Genomic DNA, 21,198 nt, shown 5'->3' on the forward strand with positions numbered 1-21,198 from the left:
TTCCTTCCTGCTTTTAATAGTAGGCAATGCAAACTATACCCAATTCGTTAGACAAAGTCTGCTGCTAACTCTTAGGCTTCTTATTTAGCTTCTTTGTGTATTTTAACTAGAAGCTCATCAGAGTAACTTTAACTTTTAATTAGTTTGCCTTGCCAGCAATTTTCTAGTAATCTAAAATAAATGTTTTAAATATACAAAATCATCTTTCAATATCCATCCAGTCACCCCAATTTTCAGTGTTTACACCTACAATCTAGTACAGCTTCTGTTGACAAGACTTAATTGAGAGGATATCTAAGCAGTTTTTTCCTAATTAAAAGGAGGGACTTTGTTTCCTGGGATACAGACCCAGCTGTAAAGTGACAGATGAGAAATCATCGGTAGGCAATTGTGAAGCCGACTCCACACACGCCACCTGCCTCAGTGACACCAGCACTGCTCTTGCCAGCCCCTCCACACCTGCTCAGCATGCCCTCCAGAGGCTTGTTTGGCAGCTTAGGTGACATCTTTGTTTTAATGGTGTCAAAAGATATCTAGTACAACGAGTCTCTTCCCACACTGATCTATTTATTTATTTTACCATATACTATATGGTAGAGATATTAAGGACAGAAAATATTTCTTCAACATTGTCACTCTTATCCTTTTAATTTACCAGCCACTTTGGTGCTCCCATAGTAAGTGACCTTCAAATGAAGATGAGCAAAGAGAATGACAATAGGTGATGGGGTGCAGGAAGAATGCAGGGACCAGCCTAAATCTGTCACTTTCACTTTGACAATAATCCAAAATACAAACCCAACTGCTAAAAGAAGCATGCATTCACTCAAATACTCACTGAGCATCTCATGAGCTATCCTTCAGTAATTAGTTATTCATTCATGCCATAAGCATTTCCTGAGCACTTACTCTGGGCCAGGCACTGCTCCAGGCCCTGGGAATCCTGACAGTATAATAGCCAAATAGAAAGCCTGTTTGCCATTCTACCCATTGAAGATGCAAGGGTGTATATGCACATTGAATTTAACATAATGTATGTCCCCATGGGAACAAACTCAAACTGTCTGATTGTTTAGATGATGGCAAAGGACAGCTGACTTTTTCTTCTACATTCAACCAATGCCCATCTTCCTGAAACAACTAGAGTGAGCTTTCTGTCATTTGGTTTAGTTTAGTTCCTAAATGTTACACTGTGTAATGAAATAAACAACTAGCAGCTGTAGGATGTTTCTAGTGGATTTATTTAACATCAGATAAAAGGGAAAGATTCAACTTTCTCAGGGATCTGGTTTTAAAAACCACACACACACACACACACACACTATATATATATATATCCATGAGCCAGAAAATCATAACTAAAAGTTGAAACTGGTACTGGGCTTCTATAGTATGCATGAATAAAACAGTTTTAAATTCCAGGAAAATTCTGGGAATTAAAAGTGGGGGAGGGGAGAATTCTAAGCACAGCATAGATAGATAGATAGATAGATAGATAATATTATAGTTGAGGAGAGTTTAGAAAATACACCATCCACATATTAGGTATTTATCTTCCACAGGTGACATATGTTCTGTAAAGGCAAATGATGTTTAGATGGTTCCTAATGTATCAGTATATGATCTCATGTCCAGTTATTTGTAGAAACTACCAGACTGTTCCAGCTGTTACTGAAACACATTTTCAAAATGACACTTGAAAGATTACTTAAACCACACTAATAGAGATCAATTTTTTTCTCCAAGTCTTTTAAATATACTGGTTTATATGGGGACATGTAGAGAGTTGGAAAGTCAGGACAGTATGTGGACTCTGTGTAATTTGTACATGGTAGCCTGAGGATTAAGTTAAATAATCAGATTTTAAATTGTAAGCAAAAACTAAGTAGGACATGCTGCGCAGAGTCTCTTTAAGATTCATAGTAATGAAATTCATCAGGGCCAATGGGACAACCATTTTCTTAATAACAGTATTAAGTTCAGAGATGATTTTTCAGTATTTGTATTTTAAAAAATAGTTTCTTTCCTCCATCTCTCCAAGCCCCCCCCACCACCACCACTTCAATCCCCATAATTTAAATTAAGAAGCACCCAGAAATAAAGGTAATGATTGACAACAAAGTTTGCAACAAGCACTCAAAATCTAAATTTGACAGCCTGTAGAAAAGGACAATTGGGATAATCTTAGTGCGATAAAATATAAACTTAAAAATACAAGGAATTAAATGGTTTTGGGGTTTTAACTTAAAAAAGCCGTGTTGACCATCTTACTGACTCTAAGCAGACAGGACCTCAATCAGAACAAAGAAATGTGTGCTGCCCCCAGGGATGAAGGTACTTTGATTCTGAACCACCTAGTATGTCAACAACAGCACCCTGTATCACAGCCATCAGTTGACCTCAGGGTCAAAGTAACTTATTTATCAAGTTTTGGGTTTGAGATCATTTTTCGTCATATTTAAATTGACTGTACATTGGCAGCAGCTCACATCGACTTCATAGGAATTTTAGCACTTAAGCCCATATCTACATTCCCACTTCCCTTTGTGATATACTGCATATTTCCATGCTGTTCTAAATATTTTTCTATGTACTCATCGAGTTGATTTATCCAAAAATGCCAGTGTTAAGAAGAAATCTAACCAACATTTTTTTCTTCTGTCAACTAATCATGTCCTTTACCTAAACAGAATTTTTTCTTTTGACCTTTATAGGTTTATCAAATAAAAATGTGTAACCTCATAGAAATAGAACAATTTTCATATCAATTCCTCCATTAGACCCTGATTTCTAGCCTTCAGACAATTGAAACTTTGAGACTATTCTAGTTATACCTTTGAAGTCTGATTTCCTCTGCTTAATTGCTGAGCAATCCTTCACATTCTAATTAAGAAACAATAGATTTAAATTATGGCTCCTTACAACCAGTTTCTTTTTTCTTCAACTGGGTTTAAATTGTATGTTCTTGCTACCCAATCTTTTCATCTTTCTTGGAGACAAGGAACTGAACAGTAGCTCCTGTAAGAAACTTTCTATTCTTAAAAAAACACACACACATATTTTTATTTATTTCAGAGAGGAAGGGAGAGGGAGAAATAGAAAGAAACATCAATGATAAGAGAGAATCATTGATTGGCTGCCTATTGTATGCCCCCCACTTGGGATCCACCCCACAACCTGCGCATATGTCCTGACCAGGAAACCTCAACTTCCTGGTTCATAGGTCGACGCTCAACCATTGAGCCACACCAGCAAGGCAGAAACTTTTTACGTATTCTTAATTATGATCTTAGTATAAAAGGAAAGTGTTAAAAATAAAGAGATAAAAAGTGTTGAAACTATTAATTCTGGTGAAAACGGAAGACTTTTTTATTTTATTTTTATTGAAGAAATCTTTAAAAAGCCCTAGTAATAATAATAAAATATTATGTTGGCAGCCTGAGAAGATGGGTAACAATTCACATGGCTAGTAAAAGAACAAAATTTGTATGCTGGTAAATTCATGAGACTAATTTGGATTCCTGTAGATTCTTTCATACCAAAGTGACTTCAGAATATGCTAAAAAAAATGAAGAGATTACTGATATAAATCCCCAAGGGAGTTCACTTGGCACAGCTTACCTTGACTGTGAATTCATCTAACTCTGATACATCAACTAAATTCTCTCATTCCTTCTATCTTCATTTCTCAAATTCTATGCTGGCTACAATGTTAAGAATGTCCTTAGTACTTAATAAAATGGGTCTACAGTAAGCAATTATATTTATGAAGATACAAATCTTGCCATCATTCTATAGTATCCATCATCACTACCTTCCTCATTGAGATTCTAACTTCTGTTGACAATCCTCAATAGTATAAATGGTATAAATAGTATCTATGACCGATAATGAATTTTTCAGTAAGTTTTTAAAAAATATTTTAACGTTTCCTGAAAGGCACAACACTCTATATTATCCCAGAACATGAAACCCATTGGCCAAATAAATGGCGGACTAAGAATTAGGTTTGGAAAAAGGCAGATTAACAACAACAAAAACATGAAACCCTAGCTCAGTGGGTAAAGCATCGGCCTGTGGACTGAAGGGTCCCAGGTTCAATTCTGGTCAAGGGCACATGCCTGGGCTGCAGACTCGATCCCCAGTAGGGAGTGTGCAGGAGGCAGCCAATCAATGATTCTCTCTCATCATTGATGTTTCTATCTCTTTCCCTCCCTCTCCCTTCCTCTCTGAATCAATAAATATATATTTTTAAAAACCCATACAAAACAAAACATGGAAAGTAGAACTGGTATTATTTTAGGCTTAAGAAAATTTGGGGGCATACTGCGTATTATTTCCAACTAGCTATAAATTCATAGTGATGTACAGTATTAGAAATGAAAGTTTCCCTCTCATCAGTTGTAAAACCGATTCCAGGTATACAACATGTGTGTTGTAAGACATGTGACTTACTATAGTACACTTCAAAAATAATAACCAGACTTGTCTGTTTCTCACCTAAAATCTCACCAGGAAAAGCAGTGGGATATTATAAGTTTCACAAGATAAGAGAGCAGAGGAAACCTGAGAGGAGAAATCAAGTCCAATATCACTGCTCCCAGAGAATATTCTGTAGGAAACCCTTAGTTCATCAACCCCTGGTGTATGCAGGAGCCTATGCATTGAGGAGAAAAGGGAAAGGGAACTTCTAGTAATTTCATTTCAAAATTAAAGTAGCCAGAGGAGGTATGAATTGTAACAAGAAGGCATTTCACCTCAACAACTGGACTCAAAGGAAACACACTCAGAATTTACTCTGGCAGATATAACACCTTTTGCTAAACTTCCCAAAACTTCACAGAGAAGGCAAAAATCAATCATGTTTTGTAATATAACCAGGTGGCAAAACACTTTGGTATATTTAGTTCACTGAAAAAAAAATTTTTTTTTTTTTAAAAAGCAGAGGTACTTTCCTCTGGTTCAAAAAAAGTCTGAGATTAATAATTTGACCAACAATACAACCATCCCATCACCCTTTCCAGGTTCACTTCTCAGAACCCCCAGTGCTCAGAGCCTCCTATTTCATGCTCCATCTCTATGAACTTTCATCTTGAATCTCCCACACTTTCTCTCTCACCTCCCAGCACTTATGCATGCTATTCTCATGGTCAGAGGCACTTTTTTCCTCTCACCTATACCTCAATAATTCCTTTTTGATTTTCATGTCATACAGTCAATGTCACTTCCTCCAGGAAGCCTTTCACAATAGGTTAGGTGCCTGAGGGGCTTGGGGGTTGGTGTCAGTAAATAGTATCCTCTTTCCCCAGCAAGTTTGGAATGATCTGTGAGCTAAGCTAAGGAATCAGCAAATGGAAATAAAAAGCTGGGAGAATCAACCTTTATCTGCAGACAAATGGGCTTGCTGAGATTTCATGAAGAACTAGACCTTCATCACCAATCACAAGGGTAGCTGCACAACTGCAGAACTCCCAAAGGGAAATCATTCCTATGACATTTATAGCATCTCAGGTCACAGAATATGTGTTTTCTGAAAGCAGGTTGATTTTTAGAGAAATACAGAACTGGAGAGAAACTGAGAATGAAGAGAAAGTTGGCACTGTTACTCCCTAGCAAGAGGGTTAAAGGTGAAGGAAACAGGACCTGTGAGTGGAAATTTCTCCTTGTAAAAAAAAAAAAAAAAGGATGGGGGTGGGGGCAGTGAGGGGGAGAATACAAGTTATTTCCAGCAAAATGTACTGCTTGAGCATACCCCATCTCATAGCGGCTGGTCATATTGGGTAAGACTGTGTGTCTTTAATTACCTATTTCCCTCACCAGCCCCTCAAAGTCATGAAGGACCATGGTTTTGTTTTGTTGTTTGTTTGTAAAAATATATTTTATTAATTTTTTACAGAGAAGAAGGGAGAGGGATAGAGAGTTAGAAACATCAATGAGAGAGAAACATCAGCTGCCTCCTGCACACTCCCTATTGGGTATGTGCCTGCAATCAAGGTGCGTGCCCTTGACTGGAATGGAACCTGGGACCCTTGAGTCTGCAAGCCGACACTCTATCCACTGAGCCAAACCAGTTAGGATGACCATGTCTATTTTGTTCACCAGTTACTTCAGGGCCTGGCACAGAGTAGGCACTTAACACACATACAGATAAAAAGAATTGGTCTGCCAATTAATGGCACATTCTTCTGTTCATCCCAAAGAAATATCCTATTACTAATATTGAAATGGAAAAGTTGCTTGAGTAAAAACAGTGTACAGAGTTGTCATGCCTAGAACTCTTCAAATAGGTTGGTGGGGATCACCTAAGATCTTTAAAAGCCTGTAGAAAAGACAAGACTTCAGCTGAACCTTATTTTATGGGATGGGTGTTGGGTCTCAGATTGGTTATGATTCTCACTTGTGCCTGAGACAAAGATGAGGCAGGGAAGGAAATACAGGAAAAAAGATATTGCTATTTTTTTTGTAAAATAGGCATAAAATGTATGGTTAGCAGAGGTTACGCAAACTCTCAAGAGTTGGCAAATATGTGGAGAAACTGAAACCCTCATACTTTGTTGATGGGAATGTAAAATGGTGCGGCCACTTTGGACAACTGTCTGGCAGTTCCTCAAAAGTTAAACAGTATTACCATATGACCCAGCAATTTACTCCATGAGAATTGAAAATATATTTCCACACAAAGACTTGTGAATGAATGTTTATAGCAGCATAATTCATGATAGACTGACAACAACCTAATGTCCATCAATGATTAATGGATAAACAAAATGTGGTATGTCCTTACACTGGAATATTATTTGGCAATAGAAAGAAATGAAGTATTTATTCATGCTACAATAAGGATAAACACCCTGAAAACATTTATACTAAGTGAAAGAAGCCAGTCACAAATGATTACCTATGACCACATATTACATAATTTCATTTCTATAAAATGCTCAGAAAAGGCAAATTCACAGAAACAGAGAGTGGTTGCCAAAAAATGGTCAGGTTGGGAAAAAATGGGGAGTGACAGTGTTTTTTGGGGTGATAAACATGTTCTGAATTTATTGCACAATTCTGTAAATATATTAAAAGCCAGTGAACTCTACACTTCAAATAGGTTAATTATATGGCATGTGGATTATATCTCAATAAAGTTGTTGTTATTATTATTTTTTTAAATAGGCAGTGTGTGGGACGGGGACCTCCAGAAACCACTACTTCCTGAAATTGGGTTGATTCTGTTTCTCCTGCTGTGGCAGGGAACCTGCTAGAGAACAAGGCACTCCTTGCTGCCCACCTTCTTTAAAGATTCACGTGGCTGACCTCCCATGCAGGCCTGCTTTATTTATGAGATGATAAGGTTGCAGTAAGCTATTCTGAAAGTAACCTATTTAGTATCACTTTTAAAAACATTAAATGAGTAACTCATCTGACAAGGCCAAGGAAACTAGCTTACAACAACCAGCTCTGATGAGATGCTTTCCAACAGATACAAAGGTAAAATGGCCTGAAAGTTGGGATCCACATTGGCTCGCTCACAGCCCACAGATTAGCTTTCAAGAAAAGGAAACGTCTGGGATATATGCTTATTGTTGTGCCCAGAAAACACGTGAATTACCTCCCTGCACTAGGATGTGGTATGTACAGCACCTACTAGGTGTCAGCCCTTTAAAAGACATTATCTGCTTTAATCTCCATACCAATCTACAGGAGAGGAAGTATAAGCCCCTCTTTTATAGATAAGAAAATAAACTCAAATTCCAACAGAAACCACCTGAAAGGAGCTAGCTAAGTTGCAGAGTGGTCTGACCCCAGAGGCCATGCACTCTCCGCCTCCCCACCTGGCCTCGCTCTCCTGGGAAGTGGCAGAGGCAGAACTGCTTCTGCGACTGCTCAAGAGAATCCAGGGCAGAGGTTTCCAGGGGCTCTGAGTCCACTTCCTTGTCCCAGGACACCTTTGGCAGTTGGATAGATTGTGGTCTAAGTCCCTAAAATCAGAAGTAGACAAGAATTCATCTGTTACTCACCATGACAGATACAAACCTCAAGATAATTTGTTTTCCAATGGTTTCAGCCTCAAATTCTGGTTTGGCATTGGCTTTTTAACAACTAACAGCTGTAGGCAATTTTCACACAGAATGAAGACATCACTAAGGCAGAACATGAATTTTCTCCCTTATGAAGACACAACAATGAGCTGTCTTCAAGATGTACATGGAGCTGCCACTACACAGGCCCTGGCTCAGGTCTTATTTTGGGAGGATGACAGAACATGATAGAAAGGACAGTGGATGTGGATGCTTTGAGGGTACAAGCTCTGCCCACCAGCTCCACAACCACCAAGGAGATCTTCACCTATCAGCAACATCTGTCTTCTAGGTTGACATTGATTTTAAAATGCTTTAAGTTGGGAAATAAACCAAGCCTGCCAATGCCTCATTATTGCTCATCTTGGTGGCCATCATGGCAGTGGTTCACTGCCCCTCGATAGGAGAAGACTATGTCCTCCACCCGCACCAATGACCTCAGGCTTGATCATGTGACTTATGGTGCCAATCTTCATTGAAGGATGACACATCCCTGCCCTGTGACTCAGGAGTGGCCATGTGATTTGCCTTGGCCAAAGAAATATGGGCAGAAGTGACATATGTCATTTCCAAGCGCAAGCTTAGAACCCACTTGCAGTTTACCATGTCTTTTTTGTCTTTTTTATTGAATTTATTGGGGTGACATTGGTTAATAAAATTATAAAAGTTTCAGGTCTACAATTATCCAATACATCATCTATATATTGTATTGTATGTTCACCACTTGAAGTATCATGTCTCTCTTTCCTCTTCTAGCAGGGTTAGGTTTTGGATAGAAGATGGAGAGGAGCAGAACCACAGTTGACCCACACTGGTTTCATTTGCTGCTGTAACCACTTAGGTTTTGCTACAGAAAAATCTAGCTTAAGATGACTAAGACTGTCATTAATATTGATCCCCTCCACTTCCCTTCTCACCTTCAATCGCTCCTCACAACTCACTTTCTCCAGAAAGTTTTCCTTGACCATCCTCCTCCATCACCAACACCAACACCATCACAACCCATTTACACGCAATCTAAGCATAAGTGGGCTGTGCTTCTTCCTTTGGTGCATTATACCTTTATTGGCCCCCTTTTGCTACTGAAACTGTCAGCTCTTTGGGAGCAGGTTCCAGTTTTCTATTTTGAACATCCTCATTAACACTTATAACAGAGTCTGTATGCAGTCAAGATGGCAGAGGGTAGATTGCTAAAACACTGAAATATTCAATATCATAAAGTACAAAAGTGCTGCCAAGAGCCATCTCTTCTTTTTGCCAACCAATTCTGGTTGGTAATAGGCCCGTTAATCTACTCAGGAGACTGGAACTCAAATAACAGCTTCATGCACAATACTCCCTCATACTAGCTTCTCTTGTAGGAAAAGCTTAGAGGTGAATTCTGGTCTAAAAGAGCTGAGGTGACACAATCAGTTCATATAATACCCCTGGAGGGAAGTGACACAGCCAATATTATTTTTTTGACACAGTCATGTAAAACAATAGCACTCTCTGTTATCTACCCAATAATACATATGGTCTGATTAGAACTAACTCCATTATAAAATGCCAGTGGTAACCGAGGTTGGTAGAGTACTAATATAGCACTTATTGAGCACCAATGAGGGACCAGGCATTGGGCCATTTATTATTCTCATTTAAACATTACATCAAATTAGGAGAAAGTATTATTTTTTCCTCCACTTCCCAGAAGACAAGCTCAGAAAAGGCATATGCTTTTCCCATACTTTACAGATAATAAAGTCAGAGCAGTAATTGGAAGCAAGGTCTTCTTAATCACTATGTCAGGACCATAATATCCTCTTGAAACATGGGATGGAAAGAAACACTACTTTGGAGATGCTTGAAAAGCTAAGTTGAAGAAAGCCCTTACATCTAAGTAAATGGGTCCCACACCAGCTAAACCTCTCATTTCAGTAGAGGATTCTAAAATAAAGTAGTATCTAGAAAAAGTTTCTCACAACAGCTATTGGATCCTACATCAGACACATCTCTCACTTCAGTATAGTGGATTCTCAAATATGATAGTATCTATAAAAAGTTTCCCACAACAGTTATTATTGCAATCCTATCATTAGACTAAATAATTATACTATGCTTAAGTAATAATGTCTTTCATCAAAGGGTCAAGGACAGGAGGGGTAGTACGACTAATTTTTAAAAAGACATTAATATTGTACACTGGGAGTGGGAATGGAGGAAACACTGGGGACTACCATGAGATATGAAGCAGGTGAGGGAACTGTGTGTGCACACAAGTACAGAATCAGGTTGGGATGAAGAAGAAATAGAAAGGATAACTTAGGATGCAGTACTGCCACATATTTGAAGACCGAAAGGTTTAAATTGCTCCACTTAAAGCACCAGCAAGGCCCTTTGCTGCAGTAATGCTTCCTTCTTCCTTCTCTCTTTCCCCAGGCTCAATGCTAACAGTGGGGCTGCAGACATAAGGGACAGATTGGGGTCATGTCACTGAGCAGGGCAAGTCCAGGGCTAACAAAACCAAACCACTCACATCCTCTCCTCTCCCTCCTAGTTTCAATCACTGTTAGGATGGAAGTCTGGGACTTACCACGAGTTCACTGAACATGACGTCCAGCTCCTCCACAGGGGGCATGGGTAGCGCTGGCTCCATGGTCTGAAGTGCAAAGTTGCTATCATTTCGCAGCCGATACGTGATTTCTGGGTGATCATTATTGCGGAAACAGCAAAAGATGAATGAAATCCCCCGGCCACCTCTCTTCCTTGGGGCCATGGCTGAGTTCTGTTCTATTTCTCGAGTGACTACACTCTGCAAAAAGAAGGATATGACATGGTTAGGAGTGCAACATGAATACAATATATATATTTCTTAAATCCGACCAATTCAAGAAAGAGCCCTCTGCACTGGAGACATGGCAGGGCATAGAGAGAGTAACCCAAGGGGGTATGGAGTCCAGTTGGGCAAAGAGCACAATGCCGGTCAGTCCACACAACTGCAGGCACATTGGGCTACTGGCCATTCTTTGAACATCACATGCTCTTTCCTGCCAAACCATTTTGTTGTTACTTTCTGTGCATGAATCCTGTCTCTTTCTTGCCCCCAGAAGACCTCTTCCTTTATAGTTCAATTCTAGCTTTCCCTTCTTTAGCTCCCCCAAGTAGAACTAATAATATACAGCTAAGGTATTCCAGCTCATGTCACTTTGTCTCTTAGTTTTTTAGGAGTGTGTCTTCCTGTTAGACTATGATAACTCAAATTGGGGGAAGGGGCTAAGTATTAAGCATGTTGGTGGCTCTAGAGCACATGTGTCAAACACAAGGCCCGCGGGCCAAATCCAGCCCGCCAGGCCTTGCAATGTGGCCCGCACCGCGCTGTCATCACTGCACTCCGCTGTCAGTTTATGACATTGTCAGTTTATGACTGTTCAGTAAACCATTCGGCACGCAATTTAGGCTGGATTTTAGATTTTGGCCCCTTCTCTGATTGAGTTCGACACCCCTACTCTAGAGCTTTGCACAGTGCTGGGAAGATAGGAGGTTCTCAGGTAATATTTAGTGCTGAATAATTTAAATTTATAACAAAGGAAGTGTGATTTAACATGAGCTAGAAGGGTCAGAGATTTTCAAACATAAAAGATACAAGTGAGTTTACTAAGGCATATGTGTATCTAGATATGAAAAAAATGTTCAAGATGCTATATGATATATATATATACACCACATATTGTAGGATTACATGTTTTAAAGTATTTATGAATATATTAGTGACCCGGCGCAAAATTGTATGAGACCTGGGACCCCATCCCAGAGTGCTCCCTGATGCACCACCTCCAGGCTGCATGGAGCCATAGGGCCCTGCCTCCTGGTGATAGACCAACCTCCTAGGATTTTATTACTAAGATGTAAGTGTTAACAGCAATAACCTCCAAAATAAAAATAGGTAATTAGATAACTATTTCTTTTCACTTTATACCCTTTGGGTTCGAATTCTTACAAAAAACAAAACAAAAACAAAAAACAAACCCACTTTTAATGATTGCATAGTTTTTTAAAACTACATGTATTGGCCTGCAAAAATATACTGTAAAGTGAAAAAAGCAAAAACCCAAATTACTTATATGTAAATGCATAGCAAAAGGCTTGGAAAGATACGTAACAAATTCCTGTTTCTGAAAGAGAAAGTGGACTGGGAAAAGGCAAGAAAGAAACATTCTTTTATATTTTATACACACACACACACACACACACACACACACACACACATTATGTATAACTTCTGTCGATTTTCAAATTTTAAAGAGACAGAGTAGAAAGAAAAAAAGGAAAAAAAAAGGAAGGGTGTATGAATTGGTCCTTCATGATTTATAAGGGCAGAGGAGGAAAAATTATCTGTGGAGGGAAGGTGGAAGAAGTGGTGTAAATTTCAGGGAGGAGCCATGGAGAGTCAAACTAGAGAGGGATGCTGGTGTGGAGAAGCTGCAGCCCAGAGTGAGGAGCCTGGATTTATCCCACATTTAGAAGCCTCTTCTGAGAGAGAAAGAGAGACAGCAAGAGAGCCAGAGAGCCAGAGCAAGAGCAAGAGAGAGAGAGAGAGAGCGGGAGCGAGAGAGAACAAATTGTTGAGTCTGTTTCTTTTATTTTTAGAGTTGTGGGCGGGCGACCTTGCTGGAGAAACTACAATGAATGCTGAGCACCCTCACAGAGAGTGGACTGCAGATAATCAGACTATGTTATTAGTGTCACCATCCTGATAATGTCAGCATGCCCTGATGCAGGGCTAACACGACTGCAGGCACATCCTGAATAGGAACTGAAGAATTGAGGGGCAGGCAGAGGTTTGCACTATCCTTGAACTGGTTTCAAGACTATACTCAAAAAGAGAACAGAGCTGTGTCATCCCCACGGTTAAATTTAAAATGAATGAGTAGCTTTTATAAGAAGACATAAAGAAGAACTTCCTAATGTCTGTGAATGGGATAGATGGAAGTGAGAAGCCCCTGGCTCTCCCTAAGGTGTCAGGAATCCCAACTATTAATGGGAGATGGGGGAGAAAGTAGAGATTTTCACTGGGTGCTAATTCCAGCTTCAATTCCAGCAGCTTGCTTTGATCCATTTTGGATCTTGAATTATTAGTTATTAATTTTATTTTATAAAAACCTCCTGTGGCTATTCACTGTAATTATAAGAACATGCAAAGGTCATCAACAGCAGCCAAGGGTCTCCAAAATCTGGCCCCTGTCTGTCTCTTCTCACCATGTAACATTCTTTCATGAGTAATTGAATTTCAACTACACTGACCATGTTGGTTCCTACCTCAGGACCTTTGCATCAGCTGTGCCCTTACCTGGTATGTTCTGGCTCACATCTGTGCACAGTAACTCATCCTCATCATTTTGACCTCAGTATAATTTCACTTTCTCAGAGAAGACATTCCTCCTCCCATACCCCAGTCACGCTATCCCTTTAGCCTGGGTGTTCTTCATGGCAGTTACCACCATTTAAAATTGTGGTAGGCAGTTAGACAGATATTGGCGGAGCAAGGAAGATGGGCCAAGTACAAAAGGCCACCAGGGTGGAAAGCCTCAGGTGCCTAGGAACAGAGAATTGCAGGACCTCGTCCTCAGGGTGACCCTTCCTCACCTAGTATATCGCTGATCTAGTGGTTCGGACCCCTGACCTTTCCTCCCTAGAGATACACGTAGACCTTAGTTCTATTTCAGCTCCAGGCCCAGAAAAGCAACAAAACCAGACAAGGGATGCCATGGCTCACCTTAGGACCAGCTGCATTGGATAGTGACCCCCTGCCGCCATGGCCCTGACCTAGACCCTGAAAGGACACACCTGGGAAGCTGTTGAATACGCTAAGATCTTCCTCTGGGACCTCCCCTAAAATCTCTACCCTTAAAACCTTTAGGACAGAGGACCCAGGGAGCTCTCCCTCCAGAAAGCAAACCCATCCATCTCCCCTCCTTTCCATATCCATCTCCTTCCCTTTAGGCATGTCACCATTTCCCTCCGCATTCCCAGACTCGAGGGCCCTTCTTTTGCCTCTGTACCTTGTTTCCTGAGCCATTTCTTCTACCACTCATTTCTTCCATCTCTGTGATTTCCTAAATAAATGTTCTCTTGTAGTTTGAATCTTGGCTCTGAATTCTTTCCTAGCTAGACTCAAGTTGCTGAACCCAAGTCCAGTCTGACCCCACTGAGCTAACTCCCACCACCACCAACAAAATTATCTTATTTGATTATTTCATGGTGCAGGGGCCTTGCATATATTGTTCATTGCTCTGTCCCCAGCACATGATAGTACACAGGACACATGTACTAACTTACTCATTGAAATGAGGTCTGGGCCCTCAGCATTTTCTGACCCCATTATGCACAGCCAACAGAGTAATTTATGATTTAGGTCTTTCTTCCACCACTAAAGCGTCAAATCCAAAAAGAAAAGTGCCCACCACTAGTGTTGATTAGTGCCTCACACATTTAGGAATATAACCAAAGTACTTGGGAAATGAATACAAAGACCATTGCTTTAGTTTTGCAATGTACAAGTTCTTTCAGTTAAGCCCAAGTTATGTTACATTCTGGCTGTACTGAGGAGGGGAGCAGAGGAAATGCTAAAATCTAAAAATCAGTCCAAAGCATTTTTCAAGTCTTAAAAAAATGTTTCATAAACCAAGAATATGAGAGTCTTGGCTAGTTTTTAAGATGTGTACTAAGATACAGAGCTTATTACATTTAAGAAACTAATTGAGTTCTAGCCGGTTTGGCTCAGTGGATAGAGCATCGGCCTGCGGACCACAGGGTCCCAGGTTCAATTCCGTTCAAAGGCACATACAGTTGCAGGCTCCTCCCTGGCCAGGGCATGTTCAGGAAGCAACCAATCAATATGTTTCTCTTACATCGATGCTTCAGTCTTTCCCTCTCTCTGAAAATCAATAGAAAAATATCCTTGGGTGAAGATTAAAAATAAATAAAACTAATTGAAATAATTTTAATGACAAAATATTGCCTTTAACAGATGATTTGTGTTTAAAGACCTTAGTAAAGTCCAAAGGCCAAGTTTGATGCTAGTTCCTCTGTAGAAACCCAAATATAAAGTCCTCTTTTAAACTAAAACTTAAACTGCAGATGATGACAAAACTTTGAGATTTCCAACAAGCAACCATTTTTAAAACACATGTCTGGAATGCCACTGCTCAGAGCCTAAACTCCTGGACAAAGACCAAAACAGGAAGCCAAAGGAATTATCCCACTTGGACCCCTTAGTGGCAGTAGATAAGTCTAACCCCGTGTTTGGCAAACTGTGGCTCACAAGCCACATGCAGTTCTGTGGCCCCTTGAGTGTGGCTCTTCCACAAAATACCACAGCCTGGGCGAGTCTATTTTGAAGAAGTGGCGTTAGAGTTTAAGTTTAAAAAAATTGGCTCTCAAAAGAAATTTCAATCGTTGTACTGTTGATATTTGGCTCTGCTGACTAATGAGTTTGCCAACCACTGGTCTAACCAGTTAACTGCTCTAGCCCTTCACTAATGAGGATTCCCAGCAATTGCATGTGAATAGGATTTTGGTAAGCACCTCACACCTAACACTTAATTCCATTATCCCCATTTCACATTTGAGAATTAAGAGGACACTTGGGAGGGAGCATGGCAATTAGAAAAATTTTGAGGGAGAATTGATTTGCAAATAAAGGCAAAGAAATGTTTATTCAGAAAAGCCCAACTGTTTGGGAGTAGGACAGGGAAGCTTGGCAGAAGTCAGGAAACTTGCTTGCTTATTAGGCTGGAATCCAGTCCCCACCCTCTTCAACCTCAAGGTCATGACCTTAGTGTAGCCTACCACCATCTCCCATCTGAATGACTGCAACAGCTTCTTAACTCCTCTGACTGTTGGTTCACCAGTCTATAGGTTGGCAACTCTTTTCTGTAAAGAGCCAGATATTAAATATTTTTGGCTTTTGAGGCCATTAAAACTAGATCACAATTACTCAACTCTTATCATTTTGTCATGAAAGCAGCCACAGGCATCTGTGAACATGGGCATGCCTGTGTGTCAATAAAATTTATTTGTGGACGCTGAAATCTGAATTTCATATAATGTCATGTCACAAAATATTTATCTTTTTAAATTTGTTGTACCATTTAAAAATGTAAAAAGCATTCTTAGCTCGTGGACCACCCAAAAACAGGTAGTGTGCCCATGTGGGTTGCTAAAATTGCCTTAGTCCATCATATTCACCCATTTAATTCATGAAGTCAAATGTTGATCAATTATATGTTCAACACTGGGCTACGTACTTAGGAAAGAGGGATGAAAATGAGTTAATGAAACCTCAGAGGGCTTATTTACTTTGGAGAAGACAGAAAAAAATCAAGTAAACTAAAACAAGTATTGATTTTGGTTAGTGTTATAGGGGATGCAAGAAGAAAGTGAAAGAAAATGGCGGTGGTGGGCGTAGATGGCTATTTAGATAGTGTGGTCAGGGAAGGCCTCTCCAGAAAGGGGCATTTAAATGAAGACCCAGAGGGTAAATGGACTAGCCCTGAAAGTGTCAGGGAAAAGGATTCCAGGCAGGAGTGTGTGTACAGAAGCATAAAGCAGGCTGGGAACATGTCATGTTTGAGTTAGAGAAGGAAGAGCAGTGTGGCGGGAACATAGTGGGTAACAGGAGTGTTAACAGAGAGAAGAGGCTGGAGAGGACAGGGACCCAGACCCCAGTACCTCATATACCAGAGTGAGAAGTCTGGGATTTATTCTCAGCACATCATAAATCTTATTGTGCCACTCAGCTCTGCATTGTCTCTTGGATACAGTTCAACTTAACAGCACGGACCACAAGACCCTCAATGGCCTGGCCCTTACCTACTTTATTTTCTACCCTTGTGTCCCAATACCCTGGATACTGTGTGCCCACATGCCACCTCCTAACTCCCACACATCCCTGTGCATACAATCATCAGACATTGACAGATCACACTTCTGAGCTCACACCTCTGTAGCGCCCTCAGCATAGTGTGCTCTTTTCCTTCTTCACCTGACTATCTTCCACTCACCATTCAAGACCTACTCTGATGCGGCTGTTTTATGAGTCTTAAGTTTCTCAGAGGCAGTCACACCTTTATTTCTACACAGTTAGCATTATATACATAGTTGAATGGGTGTTTTTGTTGCTGTTGTTTCAAAAAATCATGCTACTAAACTATGAGCTCCTGAATCAGGGACCACATTTCATTCATTCTCTGGCACACAGTATATTCTCAATAAATGTTTGTTGAAAGCAAAAGCACAAATGCCTAAGTGAACAAATGATCTCATCTCTGAACTTCAGGGTTCTGTAAAGGGGTGTTCTTCCCACAGTTGCCTGTAGATCTGTTTCTCACAACTGCCAATTTGAGGCCAATCAGATCACCGAGTGTTCTTTAGCCACTTGTCAAGCCTTTGACACTGGCAGTAGTCTCACAAACAGACCTCATCCTCGGGGTATTTGCAGCTTCCCTTGAGAGAGGAATTTCTTTCTGGCTGAACTAACTGGTGCCTGTTTTTTCCACCCATTCTCAAGTAAGCGCCTTTGGAAATGTCTCTGAATCTCTGAGACATTTCCCCATTCCTTACGTTCAGTGAACACTGCCAACAATATATTCACTGACTCTGCTAGCATAGCTGAGCCTCCTCAACCCATAGGCCAGACACTGTGTTTGGTGCCAGAGAAACAGACGAAGAAGACCCACGGACCAGGGAGACCACAGCCTCGGAGGAACATTTAGGGAGCAGTGAATTGGTTTGTCTGCCCGGTAAAGAGGGAATTCAGTTACTGAAATCAGGAGCCTATGTTTCCACATGTTGGCCCCTTTTTAATGAGATCAGCCTGAGGGAAAGGACTAATTCCACCATGACAGCTGGGCCCTCAACCAGAACACATCTTCTAATCTCAGCTTCTGGCATCGTTGCGGGGGAGGGGGGGAGGGGAGTCACTTCTGGGACATCCAAAATATAATCCATCTTCAACATTACAGATGACTATTGCTATGCCATGCACAAGGAAGCAATTAAAAAGCTACTTAAGATTCTGGAGCAGGTGCATTTTGCTTAGCAAAGAATAAGAAACTTAATCCATCTGTGGCCTAGCTCAAAGTCGGAGTCATTTGTACTATCTTTAACAAAACAAACAGGACTCTCAATGTGGCAACAGTGTTAAAAAAAAAAAAAATGGGAACCAAATTTTAAGAAATGTAGAGAATCATAATCATGATAATAAAAAAGGTGAAAAACAACTTTATAGTTCACAAGAAAAAGCTCCCTAACATTTTCCTTTGATAATGCCAAGTCACCATACATGTAGTGACATGTGCAGTTTGTTTCCCAAATAGCAACACATGATCAGTACCAAATAAACACTGGAAACTTGGAAGGTCACCTTCACAAATAGATTTGCATTGATATGTATATATAATTTAAACTGGTTCAGCAGAGACTTCTGCCATACATTTATAAGATGGCTGTCCAGACAGAGAAATATGTGTTCACCTGCTAAGTCACCAAGGTTTTCCTCTAACTAAAATGGTTATATGAAAAACAACAGCTAGATGCTGGAGGGAGGGAAGGAGAGGCTATGAGCTCCTCCCAGCCATCACGTTGGTTCAAGTTGAGTGTTTCTGCATGTATTCTCAGAGTGCACAGGGCACCATCTATGTCATGCCCCATTTCTATTACTTTAATCAAGACAGATAGTAATTCACATTTAATTCTCCAATTATAATTTCAACACTAAAATATACTGTCATCATTTCTTTATTATACGTAGTCTCTGGAGTCACTGAAACAATGTCACAGACACAAAAAGAGGGACAAGGAAGAAAGTTTGTGCCTTAAGAGCAACTAGAATAGTTAGGGGAACCCTCGGTTTTAATCATTATACCTATTGTTTTCAGAGCTGCATTTTAGCCCACATTTTCCATTTTCCCAAAAGGCCCTGACATGCAATTTGGGTTTCAACAACACGATAATGCTAACCAAGATTCTCTTATCAAAAAGAATGTGAAAGGAAAAAATTGCTTTGCTTCTTTCCTTGGCCATCTCTCTCCCCTCTCACATTCCGCATGTCTGGTTTCATTTCCCAAGTACACCAGATGCCAAATACTATTTGGAGCTTTAAAAAAATCTTGGGATACAGTCTAAAGGTTGTAGGAGAAACATTTGAAAGAGGATGTATTTTCCCTGCAAGTTTCAACTTCGTCACCATCAGGAAACGGAAAGGGCGTAAGTGTGTCCAGTGCAGGGACAGCTCTTCCCTCATGTTTGGTCCCAAAAGGATGTTCTAAGAGGGCATTTCTTGGAGTGGCTTCTGGAAATTCCCCCAGCAGTTAGTCCTGTCAGTCTGGCGACTTTTCTGATGCAAAAAGAAAACGAGGCAGGCACCACACCATCCACAAGAAAACTAAAGACCAAGCGTGCAAAAAAGCCATCGGGACCCTGAGGGTACCTCCACTGCACGGCCTGAAGCAGAGTAGCAAAAGCAAAGCAAAACACACTCCCTCCTCCATGTCCTCTCCGCATCAATACAGCAGGGTTGTGCAAAGTGGAAGCCAGAACCAAGCCCCTTCCTTTCCCACTTCCTCCCTAGATACGGGAGGAAGTCCATGCACACCCTCCAGCCAGACCAAACCTCAACCAGCACATACTTAACAGTGGTTGTCCAAGCCCAAGTCAGAGACTCCTGCCAAAAACACCCTCTCGCTCATGTAAAGAGCAAAGGAGGAGACCTCTAGGTTTCACCCTAAAGAGTTGGCCATGACTGTCTGTCATGACTCAGTTCTTTAACCTTGGGTTTAGGGCTAAATCCCTAAAGCCAACACAACACAGCTCTCGAGTTAGGAAGTTTGTGTTGTTCACGTGACAGAAACCAGTCTGGAAGCCAAGACATCTCGTCTTGATCATCTGGGAGAAGAGCCAAACCAAAAGTGTCATTGGAGCTCCCCACCAAAGAATGCACAGCCTCGCCAGACAGCCTGTGCCCTTGGGTCTGCTGACCTGTTGCTAGTCTGTGATTTCAGTCAATAAACAAATTTAAGCTGAAACTGAAAGAAATGCAAGTCATATTCCCCTTCTGGGTTTCTATCTTCACTGCCTCTAAGGGAGCCACTCAGATTGTACAAAGACAAAGTAAATGGGAAGGTTATACAAACATAGGAAGCTACAACTTGTCATATCAAAGCTCTTACTCTTTCAAGAGGCCAAGTTTTGTTCTATAACAAGCTTGTTAAAAAAAAAAAAAAAAAAAGCAACTATTTTGAATCACCTAGCAGGTCTTTCATAAAGGATATAAAAGTAACACATAATAGTCACAAGGAAAGAGTACTTGTGTATTGCAAGACACCAGCAACTACCTGCACTCTATGTACTCCAGTCCTCTGCTGATCTTACAGAAATACCCTTAAAGTCAGTCTTCACAGCTACAGGTAAATGATGTGGTACCTCTTAAAATGTCTCCCCACCTCAATCACCACACATAGGCATTTGAGGTTGCAGAACTTCCCCTACAAGCAGCCAACCTTTTAGTGCCATCCATACAGAAAATGCAAATGACATTAAAAGACATTGCACAAAAAGAAATATATCTTCAGTCATTTTTTGGAACCTTCTCACAATTGAAATAATTCTGGTAAATCCTGAAAGAGAAGACGTTGAACAGGTACATACTTAGTTTGAATAACTGTTTTCCAGGTCTTCAGGCAAAGTTTAGTGTGAGTTAGAGAAGAGACACTGAAGGTACTGTGGGCCAAGGATTCCTGACGCCATCCTCACAGTAATGTTAAGTCCCTCTCTGCAGGGAGGCATGAGACCTGGGCCCCTGGAAAAGCCCCCTATTCACCTGTGCAGCCCTCAACCAAACGCTGTTCAACAATCTTACTCCTTCTCACACACTATGACCACATCTTATCATCAAGGCATTGTATTGCCAACTAGGTATACTTTTTATTTCTATACAGGCATCGATGAAGAACAATGTCTCTTGGCATGCTATTGAAACTCCAGGTCTCTGGACTGAAAAATAGAGACATAAAAGCTTGCCTCACGGGCTCTATATGTTCATGTTTACTGAAAGCAAATTTTAAAACTCGCTAATTACCTTCCTATCTTT

At 40.5% G+C, this 21,198-nt stretch overlaps 1 protein-coding gene across 3 annotated transcripts in view; it reads right to left on the reverse strand.

The window, feature by feature from the left end:
• DAAM1 (dishevelled associated activator of morphogenesis 1) overlaps window positions 1-21,198 on the reverse strand; it is a 168,452-nt gene that overhangs the window by 83,710 nt on the left and 63,544 nt on the right. For all 3 annotated transcript variants that reach the window (XM_084894786.1, XM_084894787.1, XM_084894785.1), the window contains one exon: window positions 10,645-10,863. In XM_084894786.1, the coding sequence (XP_084750912.1) occupies window positions 10,645-10,827 (183 nt within the window). In that variant the 5' untranslated portion in view covers window positions 10,828-10,863. The remainder of the gene's footprint in view (window positions 1-10,644; window positions 10,864-21,198) is intronic.

This window comes from Pipistrellus hanaki (assembly GCF_964339955.1).
Source record: "Pipistrellus hanaki genome assembly, chromosome: 1".
Classification (NCBI taxonomy): domain Eukaryota; kingdom Metazoa; phylum Chordata; class Mammalia; order Chiroptera; family Vespertilionidae; genus Pipistrellus; species Pipistrellus hanaki.